The sequence below is a fragment of the Eschrichtius robustus genome, chromosome 11 (genome assembly GCF_028021215.1).
Source record: "Eschrichtius robustus isolate mEscRob2 chromosome 11, mEscRob2.pri, whole genome shotgun sequence".
Lineage (NCBI taxonomy): Eukaryota > Metazoa > Chordata > Mammalia > Artiodactyla > Eschrichtiidae > Eschrichtius > Eschrichtius robustus.
Genome location: NC_090834.1, coordinates 65,885,137 through 65,905,433, shown reverse-complemented (window position 1 = coordinate 65,905,433; position 20,297 = coordinate 65,885,137). Strand labels below are relative to the sequence as shown.

General features: G+C 36.7%; 1 protein-coding gene across 1 annotated transcript; it reads right to left on the bottom strand.

The window, feature by feature from the left end:
* Window positions 1-589: 589 nt before the first annotated feature.
* LOC137771958 (olfactory receptor 5P4-like) lies at window positions 590-1,515 on the bottom strand. The gene is given in 2 exon segments (XM_068555773.1): window positions 590-1,404; window positions 1,407-1,515. Coding segments are annotated over 2 exon segments (924 nt in total).
* Window positions 1,516-20,297: the final 18,782 nt, after the last annotated feature.

Genomic DNA, 20,297 nt, shown 5'->3' with positions numbered 1-20,297 from the left:
TTATCTGGGTTGGATCTTTTAATTGTCAAACAGAGGAATCATAATCTTTGCTTTGGCTTAAATAAAGTAAAAATAAATAAAAGCTTTTCTGAGACACTAACATCTATGTTTCCAAAAGTTGAAATATCCATTGACCAAGGGAGGGCAGTACCTTTAAAGGAAGTACCCTTAACTGCTGACCTGTCAATATTGTCACCTATTATACATTGTTGGGGAGAAGTTTCTTTCCTGAATGTTATTTTACAAGATGGTATTCAAGTAAATTTGATCTTTGGTTGAGATCTGTCTCCATTTAAATAGGACTCTATCATTGGTAAATGGAATTTTAAGTAGAAATTATTTTCCAAAGGTATTCTTAACTTGAAAATTCTATATTTAATTTGAACCAAGCAGACATCCATGTTAATGATACACTTAACTTTATAAATAGAAGTAAACATTGGAGTTTTATATTTACGGGAGCTTATCACTATAAAAGTGATAAAGTTAATGATAAATATCATTAAAATATCCATCAAAAATATCATTAAAATATCCATCAAAACCCAAATTAATGGTTTGTTATTTATAGATTTATATCTGATTTAATTCAGGAAAACCAATGTGCTCTAGCCATTAGTTTTCTCATAGCCTCTTTCACCTCCTTCTTCCTCAGACTGCAGATGAGGGGGTTCAGCATGGGGACCACCACTATGTAGATTACAGATGCCACTTTGACCTGATCAGCTGAATAGCTCGATTTGGGCATTACGTAAACAAACAAAACTGTCCTGTAAAACAAAGTGACTGCAGTGAGGTGGGAAATGCAGGTAGAGAAGGCCTTCTTCCTCCCCTCAGTAGAGTGCATCTTCAGGATTGAGTGGAGGATGTAGCTGTACGACACGATTATGGTAAATAGTGTGCTTATGAGGACTGATGCAGAAGAGATGGCAGGAGATATTTCAGCAATAGAAACATGGCTGCAAGAAAGCTTCAAGAGTGGGAAGAGGTCACAGAAAAAATGGTTCGTTTTATTTGGTTCTCAGAAGGAGAGATTCATCAAACAGCCTGTAAATGAAGAAGCATTTATGCATCCACCCAAGTAGGAGGCCTCCAACAGGAAGAAGCAGACCACTGGGGACCTGTGGATGGAGTAGAGCAAGGGAGAGCAGATGGACCCATAGTGATTGTAGGCAATGGTGGCCAGCAGGAAGCACTCTGTAGCCCCAAAGGTGACATCAGAGCCAAGCTGAGCTATACAGCCAGTGACTGGGATGGCAGTTCTCTCTCTTAAGAAACTCATCAGCATGATTGGTGTGACTGATGTGGAATACCCAATGTCTACAAAGGCCAAATGGCTGAGGAAAAGGTACATAGGCATGGGAAGCTGTGGGCTACTTCGGATTAAGGTGATTGTGCTGATACGGTAACTATATAAACTAGAAAAATCTCAAGGAAGATGGCACATAGTGTGGGATTATCTGTTAATCCCAAAATAATGAACTCTGTCACTGTTGTATGGTTTGCAGTCTCCATCTATTCATTTAACAGTGCCTACTGACATCAGAACCAGAGGAGACTAAATTGACTGAAATGACCCCGCATTTATATACCTAAGCATAACCTAAATATAACCTTATAAATATTTTAAATGGTAAACTTGCCTCACTTATAGAATACTTTGTGCATATAAATTTTCTTTTCAATTTCCATGAAAATATTAAAACTGAAGACTTGATTACCTTAGGACTCAGCTATTTTACTCCTATTTGTATACCATGGGGTAAATCTTACCCATGTGCATGGGCGATATGTAAAAGAATGTTTACAGCAGTATCGATTGTAATAACATGAACTGTAAATAACCTAAATTTTCAAAGAAAGACCAGCTCTTGATTTTCCAGCCCCATCCCAAATGTGCCTCTATTTAGTAATCTCTGCCTTAGTAAATGCTATCTCCATTTATCCAACTGATTGGGCCAAAAAATACGATGCTGACTTTGACATCGCTTTCTTACTTGATCTTTTTCCTGGAATAAAAAATATCACATCCTTAGTTATAATATTTGATAGCAAGGGCAAGAAGGTGTTCATGTTCAAGATGGAAGGGAAATAGAATTTTTATTGTTTTTATGAGATAAACATCTTGGATATTTTGCAAAATCTTCCAGGACTTATCTTCTATACCATACCTTTTCATACTTATGGGATTGTATGAAACAATAAGAAGAGTCTGGATATTTTTATGGGTGAGGATTAAATGCAAAGTGAACTGAAATATTTTGGGACTTGGGTTAGTTAAGTTTTGGTTTCTATTAAGCAACTATATAGAAATAAGAAGTAGGGGCATATGATGAGGATGGGAGGAAGGGGTAGTTACGGAGGTAGGAATAGAGGTAGCCAGCAAGGAAAGCTAGGAAATTAGACTGAAAGAAAGATTAGTATTTCAGAATAATGCTCCCTTGCTTCAAAATAGATCACACGATCAAGGGCAGGTGAGAATGTGTTAATTACCTTCAGTCATTCCCATGGCTCCTCTAATTTAAAGATCAACATATTCTTATGAATAATTTGTTTTTTCAAGAAACTGTATCTTAAGAAGAATTAAGAAAACATACATACATACTGTCAGCGACCACACACATTCTACTCAGTGTTACATGTGAATCATGACAATGGTATGTTATAGTATGAATGGTACTAGGATTATGTATATGAATTATCAAGTTCTGGCTTTTTTAACTAGACAAAGACCCAAACCTGAAATGAATTTTATATCTTTAAAGAAAATAGATGTATGAAACACACAAATGTTTTCAAAGTTAGATATGAGTACCAGCGTGGAAGGCAAAGTGACATGCAGAATACCATGGACTTTGGAGCCATGCAGATCTAGGATCAGTTTCTAGCTCTGCCTCTTGCTGTCTATGAAATCATAGGCAAGTTATAAGAAATGTTTGCTGTTCTGTTTCCTTACCTGTAAAAAGGAGATAATACATACCTCATGTGATTCTTGGGTTAAATTACATGATGTGGGTGATAACTCCAAGCACTGTTAACACAACAAATAAATACTCAATTACTAATAGTTCGCTTGAAATAATCAACTTGTAATTTCTGGTACATAGAAGAGAATCAAATATGTCTGTATCCTTAAAAATGAACATGTATGAACAAGTGATACATCCACTGCAACACTAGTGATAGTCTCCAAGGAATTGTTGCTGTACAGCAAAGGCATATTTCAGTGAGGTTGATGTCATTTAGGATAAGGCCCAAATCATCTATTTCACTTGTAATTACAAATTAATTACTTCACTTGTTTTGGAAAACTTCATTGAGAATCTATTGGGATAGAGAAATTACATGTATACATCTACTGGGACAGAGAAAAAACATGTAAACATGATTATGTAAAAGTGTATAAATAAAATATTTTCTAAATACCCTCAGGTTCCATTAATTTTTTTAGTTAAATGGAAAAAAATGAAAATTTTGGTTTAATTAAATTGTAAAACATAACATTTTACTATCCTTGAAGTTGATTATTAGATCAACATGACTAATATGGTTGTGTCAATTTGTGGCATTTCTGAAATGTGGCTATAGTCAGTGGTCCAGGTTTTCATATCACGTGTGTTTAGATTTGGGTTCGCTAGTACAATTTAGTTTACAAATATGCATCTAATGGAATTGCAGTATTATTATCAACATTCTAAGTGACATACATTTTTTAAAATTGTATAAAATTTCCATATGTATTATAGAATTGTACTAGGACACTTGAGATACACACCGGGCTTGTTGGCTGTAGACATTTCTCACATACATGACCTTCCCTCTCCCCAGTGAGCTACCAACATGTATGCGTTCTAATAGAACCATGAAGCTCACACTAACATTTTTCTTATCACCCTGCCATACACAGCTGCCACATTGACTAGCAGGTTGTCCAAGATACATGGCCACAATTGATCCTGGCTGGGTTCTTAGACCATGGCCACATAGCAGAACACTCTCCAGGTTGAAGGTCAGGCTCCTTTGATTCTGGGCTGGAAGGAGCCTATAGATCAATAACCTTCAGAACAAAGTTAAGCCTGATAATCCACATAATGAGACTCTGACAGCTCAAAGATCTGAACTCCAACAAGTTAGGAAATGGACATGCTGCGAGGTTCCATCTTTCCTAGAAAGACACAGCTCCTTTATGCTTTAAGGAAACCCAACTGTGGCTGATGAGTGATACAAAAAACATTCCAGATGACACCTGGGAGAATTAAATTCCCTTCACCCCTGCCCTCCTCCTAACATTTTGTTCACACCATTTAATTAATACCCATTATAGTTGAAGATCGTGCTCTTTCCCTGGAGTGAAGATGTAGTGTCCATGACAAATTATTTTGTATCCCTTTTTAAATGGTGAAATATTGGGAATATAGATGGCAGTAAATAGATGTTTGTTAAATTAGTGTTAAACAATTTTTAAAAAGTCTTTCTATGTATCAGGCACTGTGTTATGACCTAAAGATAAATAGATACTCCCACATCTCTATCTTTACCCAACTACAAACCATTTTATAATTGTATTCATCACTCAACAACCCCTTCTAATGGAAGACTAACTTCTAGTCACCTTTATGGTCTCAGGTTTAAATTTATTTCACTATTGAAACCTCCCCTGACACCGTAGACTAAGTCATATTCTCCTGACGAACAATTTCAAAGAATCCTGAAATATGTTTTGCACTTACACACTTTTAATTATGTAGGTACTGGAGCAAATAATTGCATTTGTCTTTTTTATCTACTATCCTACAACTCCCATGAGGGAGGGAGTCATGTCTGCCTTGTTCAACAGTTTATTCTTAGAACATTGCAGAGTGCCTGGTACATAGAAGTACTAAATGAATGAATGGGTGAGTGAATAAATGAATGATCTTTTTAATGTTTATTCTGTTGTGGTAAGAATACTTAGCATGAGGGACTTCGCTGGTGGTCCAGCGGTAAAGAATCTGCCTTCCAATGCAGCGGATGCAGGTTTGATCCCTGGTCGGGGAACTAAGATCTCACATGCCATGGGGGAACTAAGATCTCACATGCCATGGGGCAACTAAGCCCGTGGGCCACAACTACTGAGCTCGCGTGCCTCAACTAGAGCCCGCGTGCTGCAACTAACACACAGCGCAGCCCAAAAATAAAATAAATGTTTAAAGGAAAAAAAAAGCCTTTGCTTTAAAAAAAAAACAACTGAGCATGAGACCTATCCTCTTAGTAGGTTTTTAAGTATACAATACAGTATTGTTAACTATAGGTACAGTGTTCTACAGCAGATCTCTAGAACTTACTCATCTTGCTTAACTCAAACTTTATGTGTATTGATTAGCTACTCCTCATTTCACTCTAACCTCAGCCCCTGGCAACCATCATTCCACTCTTGATTCTATGAACTTGACTCTTTTAGGTATCTTATAAAGTAGAATCATGCAGTACTGCCCTTCTGTGACCAGCTTATTTCACTTAGCATAGTGTTCTCTGGGTTCATCTATATTGTCACATATTACAGAATTTCTTTCTTTTTTTAAGACTATAATATTACATTGTATGTGTTTACCAAAATTTGTTTATCCATTTCTTTGTTGATGGACATTTACATTGCTTTCATATCTTGGCTAGTATGAATAATGCTGCAATGAACAAGGGAGTCCTAATATCTCTTTGAGATACTAATTTCAGTTCTTTTGGTAAATATCTAGAGGTGGGATTAGTGAATTATATGGCAGTTCTATTTTTAATTATTTGAGGGACCTCCCTACAGTTTTCCATAACAACTGCACCATTTTGCCTTCCCAGCAAAACTGTAAAAGAGTTTCCTCTTTCTCTACATCCTGGCCCACAGTTGTCTTTTTTTTTTTTTTTTTTGGTAATAGCCATCCAGACACATGTGAGGTGATATCTCATTTTGGTTTTGATTTGCATTTACTTGATGATTAGTGATGTTGAGCACCTTTTCATATCCCTTTTGGCCATTTCTATGTATTCTTTGGGAAAAAAGTCTATTTAAGTCTTTAGCTCATTTTTTAATCGAGTTATTAGTTTTTATGCTATAGAGTTTTATGAGTTCCTTATATATTTTGGAAATTAACCCCTTATCAGATATATAGTTTGCAAATATTTTCTCCTAGTCTATAGTTGCCTTTTCACTCTGTTGATTATTTCCATGCTGTGCAGAAGCTTTTTAGTTCGATGCAGTCTCACGAGTCTATTTTTGTTTTTGTTGCCTGTGCTTTTGGTTTGGTATCAAAGAAATCATTGCCAAAACCAATGACATGAATCCTTTTCCCTATGTTTTCTTCCAGGAGTTTTACTCGTACAGTTTTAGGTCTTACATTTAAGTCTTTAATCCATTTTGAGTTGATTTTTTTGTATAGTGTAAGATAATTGTCAATTTTATTCTCTAGGGATATCCAGTATTCCCAGCACTATTTATTGAAGAGACTATCCTTTGCCCACTGTGTATTCTTGAAGCCCTTGTCAAAAATTAGTTGACTGTATATGCATGCATTTATTTTTGGTTCACTATTCTATTCATTGGTCTGTATTGTGTCTTTATGCCAGTACCATACTGTTTTAATTACTGTAACTTTGTAATAAATTTTGGAATCAGGAAGTGTGAGGCCTACAGCTTTGTCCTTTTTTCTCAAGATTATTTTGGCTATTTGGGGTTCTTTGTGGTTCCATATGAATGTTAGAATTGTTTTTTCTATTTCTGTAAAAAATTCTATTGGGACTTTGATATGGATGTATTGAATCTGCTTTGGGTAGAATGGATATTTTAGCAATATTAAGTCTTCCAACCCAAGAACACAGGATGTTTTAATGTTTGAGTCTTGTTTAATTTCTTTTATCAATATTTTGTAGTTTTCAGTATACAAGTCTTTCATTTCCTTAGTTAAGTTTATTCCTAGGTATTTTCTTATTTTTGGTATTATAGTAAATGAGATTGTTTCCTCATTTCCTTTTCAGATAGTTCACTGTTATTGTAGAGTAATGAAAATGATTTTTATATGTTGATTTTGTATCTTGCAACTTTATTGAATTTGTTTATTAGTTCAAACAATTTTTTGATGGACTTTCCAGTTTTCTCTATATAAAATTATGTTGTCTGCAAACAGGGACAATTTTTCCTGATTTGTACACCTTTTTTTTTTTTTTCTTGCCTAATTGCTCTGGCTAAGGACAAGCTTACTCTGAGATTTCCAGATATGGTCATTAGGATGATCATGAAGAAGATGACTCTTGTAGTGTCTTTGTATGGCTTTGCTATTGAGGTGATGCTGAACTCATAAAATGAGTTTGAAGGTGGTCTCACTGCTTCTATTTTTGGAAGAGTTTAAGAAGAATTAGTATAATTCTTGTTTGAATGCGTGGTAGCATTCACCCATGAAGCCAAATTATCTTTGGCTTTTCTTTGTTGGAAGGTTCTTGATTACTGATTTAATGTCTTTATATGTCATTGGTCTGTTCAGGCTTTCTTTTTCTCTTTTTTTCCCCCCAATTTATTGAGATATTATTGACCTGTAACATAATTAAGTTTAAGGAATACAGTGTGATGATTTGATGCACATATATATTGCAAAATGATTACCACAATATGGTTAATTAACACCTCCCTCCCCTTACATAATTATCTTTTTGTGTGTGTATGTGATGAGAACATTTAAGATCTGCTTGCTTGACAACTTTCAAGTATATAATACAGTATTGTTTACTAAAGTCACTATGCTCCACATTAGATCCCCAGAACTTATTCATCTTATAGCTGGAAGTTTGTACCCTTTGACAAACATCTCACCATTTCCCCCACCTGCAGAGCCTGACAGCCTCTATTGTACCCTCTATTTCTATGATTTTGGTTTTTTAAGATTCCACATATAAGTGAGAACATACAATACTTGCCTTTCTCTGTCTGACTTATTTCACTTAGCTTAATGCCCTCAAAGTCCATCCATGTTGTCACATAAGGCAGGATAGCTTTTTAATGGCTGAATAATATTCCATTGTGTGTGTGTGTGTGTGTGTGTGTATACATTATGATATGTATGTGTGTGTGTGTGTGTGTGTGTGTGTGTATATATATATATATATATCGTATTTTCTTTATCCATTCATCTGTTGATGGACACTTAGGTTATTTCCATGTCTTGGATATTGTGAATAATGCTGCAATAAACATGGGAGTGCATTTATCTCTTTGAGATGATGTTTTCATTTCCTTCAGGTATATATCCAGAAATGGGATTGCTAGATCATATGATAGTTCTATTTTAACATTATTCTTGATTCAGTCTTGATAAGTTGTATGTTTCTAGCATTTATGTATTTTTTCTAGGTTATCCAATTTGTTCACACATAATTGTTTGTGTAATCCCTTATGATACTTTTTATTTCTGAGGTGTCCATTATTTTTTTTTATAAATTTATTTATTTTTGGCTGTGTTGGGTCTTCGTTGCTGTGCATGGGCTTTCTCTAGTTCGGCGAGCGGGGCTACTCTTCGTTGTGGTGTGCGGGCTTCTCATTGCAGTGGCTTCTCTTGTGTGAAGCACGGGCTCTAGGTGTGTGGGCTTCAGTAGTTGTGGCTTGTGGGCTCTAGAGCACAGGCTCAGTAGTTGTGGCGCACGGGCTTAGTTGCTCCACTTCATGTGGGATCTTCCTGGACCAGGGATCAAACCCGTGTCCCCTGCATTGGCAGGCGGATTCTCAACCACTGCACCACCAGGGAAGTTTCTTCTTTCATTTATGATTTTATTTATTGAGGCCTCTTTTTTCCCTAGTCTAGCTACAGATTTCTCTATTTTGTTTATTTTTAAAATACAACTCTTAATTTTGTAGATTTTAAAAATTATTTTTCTATTCTCTATTTATTTCTGCTATGATCTTTATTTAATTAATTTATTTTTTTGAGTTATGAGTTATGTTTTATTTGGGGCAAAATGAGGACTATAGCCCAGGAGACAGCGTTTCAGATAGCTCTGAGAAACTGCTCCAAAGAGACTGGGGGGAAAGGTCAGTATATATGTGAATTTGGTGAAGGGGGAGTACATGCAATCAAGCACACATTTTTTTTGCAGAAGGTTTCTGCTAGTCATGAGGAGCAGACGTCACCATGAAGGATTTTAGTGCTTTTCTAGATATGAGGAGATATAAGAATTGGGTTCATAAAATTGACTCCTGAAAATATGTAACTATCTGAAGACCTGTTCACCCAGTTTTTTCCAGAGCACAGAGTACCTCATTTCTCCTCTCCACCCTGAACTCCTTTCAGGGGGTATTGAAAGTCATCTGCTATGATCTTTATTTTCTCCTGCCTTCTGCTTGGGTTTAGTTTTTTCTTCTTTTTCTAGTTCCATGGGATGTAAAGTCAGGTTGTTTATTTTAAATTTTTCTTCTTTTTTAATGTGATATTTATTGCTATAAACTTCCTTTTTGGTACTGCTTTAGCTGCATATCCTAAGTTGCATTTCCCTTTTCATTTGTCTCAAGGTTTTTTTTTCACATCTTCATTGGAGTATAAATGCTTTACAATGTTGTGTTAGTTTCTGCTGTACAACAAAGTGAATCAGCTATATGTATGTGTGTGTGTGTGTATATATATATCTCCCCATATCCCCTCCCTCTTGAGCCTCCTCCCACCCTTTCTATCCCAGCCCTCTAGGTCGTCACAAAGCATCAAGTTGATCTCCTTGTGCTATGCAGCAGCTTCCCACTAGCCATCTGTTTTACACTGGGTAGTGTATATATGTCAATGCTACTCTCTCACTTCATCCCAGCTTCCCCTTCCCCCACTGTGCCCTCAAGTCCGTTCTCTACGTCCGCATCTTTATTCCTGCCCAGCCACTAGGTTTGTCAGTACCGTTTTTTAAAATTCCATATATATGTGTTAGCATACGGTATTTATTTTTCTCTTTCTGACTTACTTCACTCTGTATGACAGACTCTAGGTCCATCCACCTCACTACAAATAACTCAATTTCGTTCCCTTTTATGGTTGAATAATATTCCATTGCATATATGCACCACATCTTCTTTATCCATTCATCTGTCGATGGACATTTAGGTTGCTTTTATGTCCTGGCTCTTGTAAATAGTGCTGCAATGAACATTGGGGTGCATGTATCTTTTTGAATTATGGTTTTCTCAGGGTATATGCCCAGTAGTGGGGTTGCTGGGTCGTATGGTAGTTCTATTTTAGTTTTTTAAGGAACCTCCATACTGTTCTCCATAGTGGCTGTATCAATTTACATTCCCACCAACAGTGCAGGAGGGTTCCCTTTTCTCCACACTCTCTCCAGCATTTATTTGTAGATTTTTTGATGATGGCCATTCTGACTGGTGTGAGGTGATACCTCATTGTGGATTTGATATGCATTTCTCTAATGATTAGTAATGTTGACCATCTTTTCGTGTGCCTCTTGGCCGTCTGTATGTCTTCTTTGGAGAAATGTCTATTTAGGTCTTCCTACTATTTTTGGATTGGGTTGTTTGTTTTTTTGATATTGAGCTGCATGAACTGCTTGTGTATTTTGGAGATTAATCCTTTGTCAGTTGCTTCATTTGCAAATATTTTCTCCCATTCTGAGGGTTGTCTTTTCGTCTTGTTCATGGTTTCCTTTGCTGTGCAAAAGCTTTTAAGTTACATTAGGTCCCATTTGTTTATTTTTGTTTTTATTTCCCTTACTCTAGGAGGTGGGTCAAAAAGGATCTTGCTGTGTTTTATGTCATAGAGTGTTGTACCTATGTTTTCCTCTAAGAGTTTTATAGTGTCTGGCCTTACATTTAGGTCTTTAATCCATTTTGAGTTTATTTTGTGTATGGTGTTAGGGTGTGTTCTAACTTCATTCTTTACATGTATCTATCCATTTTTCCCAGCACCACTTATTGAAGAGACTGCCTTTTCTCCATTGTATATTCTTGCCTCCTTTGTCAAAGATAAAGTGACCATATGTGAGTGGGTTTATCTCTGGGCTTTCTATCCTGTTCCATTGATCTATATTTTTGTTTTTGTGCCAGTACCATACTGTCTTGATTACTGTAGCTTTTTAGTATAGTCTGAAGTCAGGGAGCCTGATTCCTCCATCTCTGTTTTTCTTTCTTAAGAGTGCTTTGGCTATTCAGGGTGTTTTGTGTTTCCATACAAATTACAAAATTTCTTGTTCTAGTTCTGTGAAAAATGCCATTGGTAATTTGACAGGGATTGCATTGAACCTGTAGATTGCTTTGGGTAGTATAGTCATTTTCACAATACTGATTCTTCCAATCCAGGAGCATGGTATATCTCTCCATCTGTTTATGTTATCTTTGATTTCTTTCACCAGTATTTTATAGTTTTCTGAGTACAGGTCTTTTCCCTCCTTAGGTAGGTTTATTCCTAGGTATTTATTCTTTTTGTTGCGATGGTAAATGGGATTGTTTCCTTCATTTCTCTATCTGATCTTTTGTTGTTAGTGTATAGGAATGCAAGAGATTTCTGTGCATTAATTTTGTATACTGCAACCTAACTAAATTCATTGATTAGTTCTAGTAGTTTTCTGGTGGCATCCTTAGGATTTTCTATGTATAGTGTCATGTCATTGGCAAACAGTGACAGTTTTACTTGTTTTCCTATTTGTATTTCTTTTTCTTCTCTGATTGCCATGGCTAGGACTTCCAATACTATGTTGAATAATAGTGGCAAGAGTGGACATCCTTGTCTTGTTCCTGATCTTAGAGGAAATGCTTTCTGTTTTTCACCATTGAGAATGATGTTTGCTGTGGGTTTGTCATATATTGCTTCTATTATGTTGAGGTAGGTTCCCTCTATGCTCACTTTCTGGAGAGTTTTTATCATAAATGGGTGTTAAATTTTGTGAGAAACTTTTTCTCCATCTGTTGAGATGATCATATGGTTGGGTTTTTAAAAATTAATTAATTAATTAATTAATTAATTTTTGGCTGTGTTGGGTCTTCGTTTCTGTGCAAGGGCTTTCTCTAGTTGCGGCAAGCGGGGGCTACTCTTCATCGCGGTGCGCGGGCCTCTCACTATCGCGGCCTCTCTTGTTGTGGAGCACAGGCTCCAGACGCGCAGGCTCAGTAGTTGTGGCTCACAGGCCTAGTTGCTCCGTGGCATGTGGGATCTTCCCAGACCAGGGCTCGAACCCGTGTCCCCTGCATTGGCAGGCAGATTCTCAACCACTGCGCCACCAGGGAAGCCCGATCATATGGTTTTTATTCTTTAATTTGTTAATTTAACAAATTTTTAATTTGTTAATATGTTTTTATTCTTTAATTTGTTTATTCTTTAATTTGTTAATATGGTGTATCACATTGATTGATTTGCGTATATTGAAGAATCATTGCATCCCTGGGATAAATCCCACTTGATCATGGTGTATGATCCTTTTAATGTGTTGTTGGATTCTGTTTGTTAGTATTCTGTTGAGGATTTTTCATCTATATTCATGAGTGATATTGGTCTGTAATTTTCTTTTTTTGTAGTATCTTTGTCTGGTTTTGGTATCAGGGTGATGGTGGCCTCATAGAATGAGTTTGGGAGTGTTCCTTCCTCTGCAGTTTTTTGGAAGAGTTTGAGAAGGATGGGTGTTAGCTCTTCTCTAAATGTTTGACAGAATTCACCTGTGAAGCCATCTGGTCCTGGACTTTTGTTTGCTGGAAGATTTTAAATCACAGTTTCAATTTCATTACTTGTGATTGGTCTGTTCATATTTTCTATTTCTTCCTGGTTTAGTGTTAGAAGGTTATACCTCTCTAAGAATTTGTCCATCTCTTCCACGTTGTCCATTTTATTGGCATAGAGTTGCTTGTAGTAGTCTCTTAGGATGCTTTGTATCTCTGCGTGTCTGTTGTAACTTCTTCTTTTTCATTTCTAATTTTATTGATTTGAGTCCTCTCTCTCTTTTTCTTGATGAGTTTGGCTAATGGTTTATCAATTTTGTTTTTCTTCTCAAAGAACCAGCTTTTAGTTTTATTGATCTTTGCTATTGTTTTCTTTGTTTCTGTTTCAGTTATCTCTGCTCTGATCTTTATGATTTCTTTCCTTCCGCTAATTTTGAGTTTTGTTTGTTCTTCTTTCTCTGGTTCCTTTAGGTGTAAGGTTAGATTGTTTATTTGAGATTTTTCTTGTTTCTTGAGGGAGGCTTGTATTGCTATAAACTTCCCTCTTAGAACTGCTTTTGCTGTATCCCATAGGTTTTGGATCATCGCGTTTTCATTGTCATTTGTCTCTGGTATTTTTTGATTTCCTCTTTGATTTCTTCAGTGATCTCTTGGTTATTTAGTAACGTATTGTGTAGCCTCCATGTGTTTGTGTTTTTTACATTTTTTTCCCCTGTAATTGATTTCTAATCTCATAGCATTGTGGTCAGAAAAGATGCTTGATATGATTTCAATGTTCTTAAATTTACTGAGGCTTGATTTGTGACCCAGGATGTTATCTATCCTGGAGAATGTTCCATGCGCACTTGAGAAGAAAGTGTAATCTGCTGTTTTTGGATGGAATGTCCTATAAATACCAATTAAATCTATCTGGTCTGTTGTGTCATTTAAAGCTTATGTTTCCTTATTAATTTTCTGTATGGATGATCTGTCCATTGGTGTAAATGAGGTGTTAAAGTCCCCCACTATTATTGTGTTACTGTCGATTTCCTCTTTTATAGCTGTTAGCATTTGCCTTATGTATTGAGGTGCTCCTATTTTGGGTGCATAAATATTTATAATTGTTATGTTTTCTTCTTGGATTGATCCCTTGATCATTATGTAGTGTCCTTGTCTCTTGTAACATTCTTTATTTTAAAGTCTATTTTATCTGATATATGAGTATAGCTACTCCAGCTTTCTTTTGATTTCCATTTGCATGGAATATCTTTTTCCATCCCCTCACTTTCAGTCTGTATGTGTCACTAAGTCTGAAGTGGGTCTCATGTAGACAGCATATATACAGGTCTTGTTTTTGTATCGATTCAGCCAGTCTCTGTTTTTTGGTTGGAGCATTTAATACATTTACATTCAAGGTGATTATCGATATGTATGTTCCTATGACCATTTTCTTAATTGTTTTGGGTTTGTTTTTGTAGGTCCTTTTCTTCTCTTGTGTTTCCCACTTAGAGAAGTTCCTCTAGCATTATCTGTAGAGCTGGTTTGGTGACGTTGAATTCTCTTAGCTTTTGCTTGTCTGTAAAGCTTTTGATTTCTCCATCGAATCTGAATGAGATCCTTGCCAGGTAGAGTAATCTTGGTTGTAGGTTTTTCCCTTTCATCACTTTAAATATGTCCTGCCTCTCCCTCTGTCTTGCAGGGTTTCTGCTGAAAGATCAGCTGTTAACCTTATGGGGATTCCCTTTTATGTTGTTTGTTGCTTTTCCCTTGCTGCTTTTAATATTTTTTCTTTGTGTTTAATTTTTGGTAGTTTGATTAGTATGTGTCTCAGCATGTTTCTCTTTGGGTTTATCCTGTATGGGACTCTCTGTGTTTCCTGGACTTGATTGACTATTTCCTTTCCCATATTAGGGAAGTTTTTGACTATAATCTCTTCAAATATTTTCTCAGACCCTTTCTTTTTCTATTCTTCTTCTGGGACCCCTATAATTCAAATGTTGGTGCATTTAATGTTGTCCAGAGGTCTCTGAGACTGTCCTCAATTCTTTTCATTCTTTTTTCTTTATTCTGCTCCCTGGCAGTTATTTCCACCATTTTATCTTCCAGCTCACTTATCCATTCTTCTGCCTAAATTATTCTGCTATTGATTCCTTCTAGAGTATTTTAAATTTCAGTTATTGTGTTGTTCATCATTGTTTATTTGCTCTGTAGTTCTTCTAGGTCCTTGTTAAACGTTTCTTGTATTTTCTCCATTCTGTTTCCATGATTTTGGATTATCTTTACTATCATTGCTCTGAATTCTTTTTCAGGCAAGTTGTCTATTTCATCTTCACTTATTTGGTCTTGTAGGGTTTTACGTTGCTCCTTCATCTGTAACATATTTTTTTGTAGTTTCATTTTTTTTTGATGGGTGGGGCTGTATTCCTGTCTTACTGTTTACTTGGCCTGAGGTGTGCAGCACTGGAGTTTACAGGCAGTTGGGTAGAGCCAGGTCTTGGTGCCAAGATGAGGACCTTCAGGAGGCTTCACTCTGATTAATATTCCCTGGGGTCTGAGGTTCTCTGTTAGTCCAGCGGTTTGGACTCAGCACTCCCACCACGGGAGCTCAGGCCTGACCTCCAACCTGGGAACCAAGATCCTGCAAGCCATGTGTTGTGGCAAAAAAAAAAAAAAAAAAGATAAAAAGAAAAAAAGGAGCAGTACAATAATAAAGGATAAAAAAATAAAATAAAATTAGAAAGGTAAAAAATATATTAGGAAAAATAAAAATATAATTGAAACTACTGTAACAAGGTAAAACAAAACCTCAACAGAAAAAAGAGGGGAAAAAAAAAAAGGGAACAAGCCAAAAGGAGCAGAACAGTAACAAAGTGTAAAGAATAAAATAAAATTAGAGAAATAAAAGATTTATTAGAATAAATAAAAATATAAATGAATCAACAGCAAGGTAAAACAGAACCGCAATCTAAGAGGAAAAAAGAAAAAAAAAAAAGCCTTGGCTGTGGAGGCAGAGCTTAGGTGGGGGGTGGAGCTTAGGCAGAGGCGGGGTTTAGGGTGGAGTGGGACCTCTGCTTAGGATCTGCGTGGAAGGGGAGAGGCAGCACGTCCAAAGGGGGGCCTCTGGGATGTGCTGTTCCAGAGTTTGGAGGTAAGGTCCTGGGTAAGGGTGTGTGGGTGGGGTTTAGGCCCAGCAAGGTTGGAGGGTGTCCCAGATGGGGTCTCTGAGTGTAGATGTAGGGCCCTGGGTTGGGGTGTAGGGGTGGGGCTTGGGATCTGCACAGTAGGAGGGAGGCTCCGAGGGCAGAGGATTTGGCCTGGGAGCCCAACAGGCTCCCCGGTGCCTAAGTGGACAGGGAAAGCGCTGGCCACTTTCCCTCCCATTCCTCTGTGCCCCACCCCTGGGTCTCCCCCATCCCCGCTGGACCCCTAACCATAGGTGTGTCCCACTGGGTGTAGGAACTCCTCCCATCCCCCAGCGCCCCTCAGGGTCTGGCCTTTACTTTTGCTCCCACTTCCCTCCCTCCCACTCCCTTAGGACCCACATGGCTGGAGTGGGCCTTGGTGGGCAGAGGGTCAGACCTGGGATCTCAGCAGGCTCCTGGGGGCCCAAGTGGGCAGGGGAAACTTGGCCACACTCCCTTTTCATCCTCTGCCCTCCCAGTGGTCCCCCAATTTCCCCCTTTGGGTGTGGGATCCCTTCCCCTCCTCCAACCGCCCCTCAGGGGCACCAGTCCCCTCCCGCCTCCACTTCTCCTCCCTCCTCCCCCCGACACCCCACGTCCTACCCGGTCGCTGGGGGTTCCTCCCGTCCCCTTAGGTGTCCGTGGTTCCTCACCGGTGCCTGGTATGTGCCCTAGTTGTGTGGAGACGTGAATTCTGTGTCCTCCTAGTCCGCCATCTTGACCTCAAGATATTTTTATACTTTCTTTTGATATCCTCTTTGACTCAGTGGTTGTTCAACAGTGTGTTATTTCGTTTCCGTGTATTTGTGAGTTTTCCCCTTTTCTTGCTCTCATTGATTTCAAGTTTCATTCCACTGTGGTTGGAAAATATACGTAGTATAATTTTGATTTTCTTAAATTTATTAAAACTTTTTGTGACCTAATACGTGATCATTCCTGAAGTATATTCCATGTCTGCTTGAGAAGAATGTATTTTCTTCTGCTGTTGGGTGAAAAGTCCTGTATGTGTCTGTTAGGCCCATTTGGTCTATAGTATTGTTCAAATACACTGTTTCTTTATTGATCTTCTGTCAAGATGTTATATCCATTATTGAAATTGAAGTATTTAAAAATACTATGATTGTATTGTTGTCAATTTCTCCTTTCAGATTTATCAATATTTGTTTCATATAATTAGGTGTTTTGATGTTGAGTTCATATATATTTATAATTGTTATATTTTCCTGTTGAAGTGATCCTTCTATCATTATGTAATCATCCTCTTTGTTTCTAGAGACAAAAGTCTTTTTGACCTAAAGTCTACTTTGATATTAGCAGAGCCACTAAAGTGAATTTTTTGATTTTTATATGTATCTTTATTTTTTATTCATTCAGCTATTCTGTGTCTTTTTATTGGGGAGTTCAGTCCATTTACATTTAAAGTGATTATTGATGGAGGATTTACTGTTGCCATTTGTTAACTATTTTCAGTTTATCTGATAGTTATTTTGTTCCACTTTTTCTCTCTTGCTGTCTTTCTTCATCTCGTTGTGTGTGTGTTTTTAAATTGATATGTTTTGATTCCTTTCTCTTTTTCTTTTGTGTAACTTCTGTACGTATTTTCTTTGTGGTAACTAAGGAGTTTACATAAAATATCTTAGAGTTTTAATGATCTGTTTTAAGCTGATAACAACTTTACTACAAAAATTGATCACAAATCTAGTCTCAATTTTTTTTTTCAGGTAATTAAATCTTTCATTATACATCCTTTGTCAATAATATATATAACTTGAATGAATATTGCCAAAATTTTGGAAAATAAACAATATATTTGGAAATAATACAAAAGTTAAGAAAGAAATCATGGTAAAAATTAGATGTGTTCAGTTAGATAACTAAAATACAACACATTAAATCTTACTGGACACCACTAAAACAACAACTGTAAGGAAATTTATAACCATCAATGCTGTATTGCAAAAACAGACTGAAAACTATTATCAAAATGTCTTTCTCAAGCCTTCTCAAGAATTTAAATAAAGAACTTTAAATTAAACCCAAAGAAATAAAGAAGAAAATAATAAAGATGAATATAAATTTATGAAATAGAAAATTAATGTACAGAAAGGCACAAATCAAAATTTCATCCTTTGAAAATGCTAATAAAATTATAAACCACTAGCAATATTTATTAATATATATAGAAAATACAATATTGGGATGAAAAGAGAACAATATTACAAATTTTACAGAAAATAAAAATAAGATATAATTTTAAAATATAAAGGAATTGGAAAACTAATTTGAAGAATATGTTAACAAAAATGACAAAGAAATAAACTGAGAAACTAAATATTTCTTTATTCATTAATGAAAATGAGCCTTACAGTGAAAAACTTTTCCACAAAAATGGAAAGCCCAGATGGCTTCACCATTGAAGTCTTACAAATATTACAGGAATAAATATCACTGATCCTGTAAAAGTTCTTTGGAGAATAGACAACAAAGAAACCCTTTCCAAATCATTTTTATATTTTGATATCCCCACCTGAAATTTTCATTTCAAGAATGGAAAATGATAGGCCAAATTCTCTCATGAACATAGATGCAAACATCCTAAACCAAGTATTAGCAAATCAAATCCAATGATAATAAAATGGATAAAAAAGCAACCAAAGTTGGGTTTATTCCAGGAATTCTAGATTGATTTTAATATTCATAAATCAATCAGAGTTGTACTTGCATCTCTGAATTAGGATGTACAAGGATGTGAAAAACATTTGATCATATGGTAACAAGATAAACCTTGATGAAATGAAAATCATACCCATATATTCGATGAATCAGGAGTAGAGGATTCAAGAAAGCCCTGATGAACTGACATCCATATAGGTGAGCAGGTTGCACACCTAAGGACAGGTGCATAGTCTCATCTGCCATACAGAGACAATTTGAAGGGATGAGAAGGCGTCAGCTAATTCTTGGGTGACAGTGTAAATTGTCTGGACAGATAGAAATTTAGAAGAAAGCCAAATGCAAAGACAAATCATTTCACCCCAAAATTCCCTTCCCTTATGCTCCAAGGGTTTTACCTAGAAAGCAGCAACAGAGGAGGAGCTGATAATAAGAGAGAAATCATATAGTCCCACACAGCCTCACAGCAAATAAATGTGAGGCCTTTGCCTTTATTGCATTCATAGATAAAAAAAAAAAATCTAAAATTGCTGTTCAACGCTTAGTTTCAGAAGTATAAAGCCTCTAGAAGATAACATGAGAGACTATCTTTATGACCTTGGATTAGGCAAAGATTTCTTGAACTTGTCACTAAAACATTAAAGAAAATATTGATAAATTAGACCATTAAAATTAAAAATTTTGTTCATCAAAAGATACAGCTAAGAGAGTGACAAGGCATACTTTAAAATAAGAGTATACCTTTTATGTATAAATCTGACAAAAGGATTTGTAGACAGATTATAAGAACAAATAAATAACAAAAGTTCAATCTGAGAATAAAATTGGTAAAAGACCTGACGATACATTATACGAAAAAGGACATACAAATAGCTGATAAATATATATATTTTTAAATGCTTAACATAAGAGGCCCAAGGAGATGAGAGTGAAGACTGCCTACTTGTTTGTGAAAAATTGTGTCTATCCCTGGATTTTATGGAGATATCCTTTTTTAAAAATAAATATTTATTTATTTACTTGGTTGTGCTGGGTCTTTGTTGCAGCAGGTGGGCTCTTTAGTCACGGCTCTAGGGCTCCTTAGTCGCAGCTCTCTGGCTCCTTAGTTGTGGCAGGTGGGCTCCTAGTTGCAGCATGCATGTGGGATCTAGTTCCCTGACCAGAGATTGAACCCGGGCCCCCTGCATTGGGAGCGTGGAGTCTTCACCACTGTGCCACAGGGGAAGTCCCGATGTTATCCTTTTTAACAACTGTGGATACATAACTTTTTGTCTACCAAAGTGCTGAGTTACTGGGACTCCTTTAAGCCAGCTCCTTCCATAGATTGTCTTCATATCCCTGACCCTTGAGGTTGGACTGGCCCTTGTGGTTTTTTTTTTTTTTTTGGAGTAAAATTGCTTTACAATGTTGTGTTAGTTTCTGCTGTACAATGAAGTGAATCAGCTATATGTATACCTATATACCCTCCCTCTTGGACCTCCCTCCCATCCTTCCCACCCCACCCATCTAGGTTGTCACGAATTGGGAGATTAGGTTTGACATAAATACACTAAAGTGTAAAATGGATAGCTAGTGGGAACCTGCTGTATAGCACAGGGAGCTCAGCTCGGGGCTCTGTGACGACGCTGTGGTTCTTATTGCAAGATGCCCTCAGCAATAACCATCAGGAAACTTTGAAAGAGACAAGGCTTGTTACTTACAAGTCCTGGAAATCATGTAGCACACCTGGGGTCGCACAGGGTCATGGGATAGAGTGAGAGAGAGAGAGATCTTAGGGTTCTGCTTTTATTGGGGTAGAGAATGGGAGCCTAGGG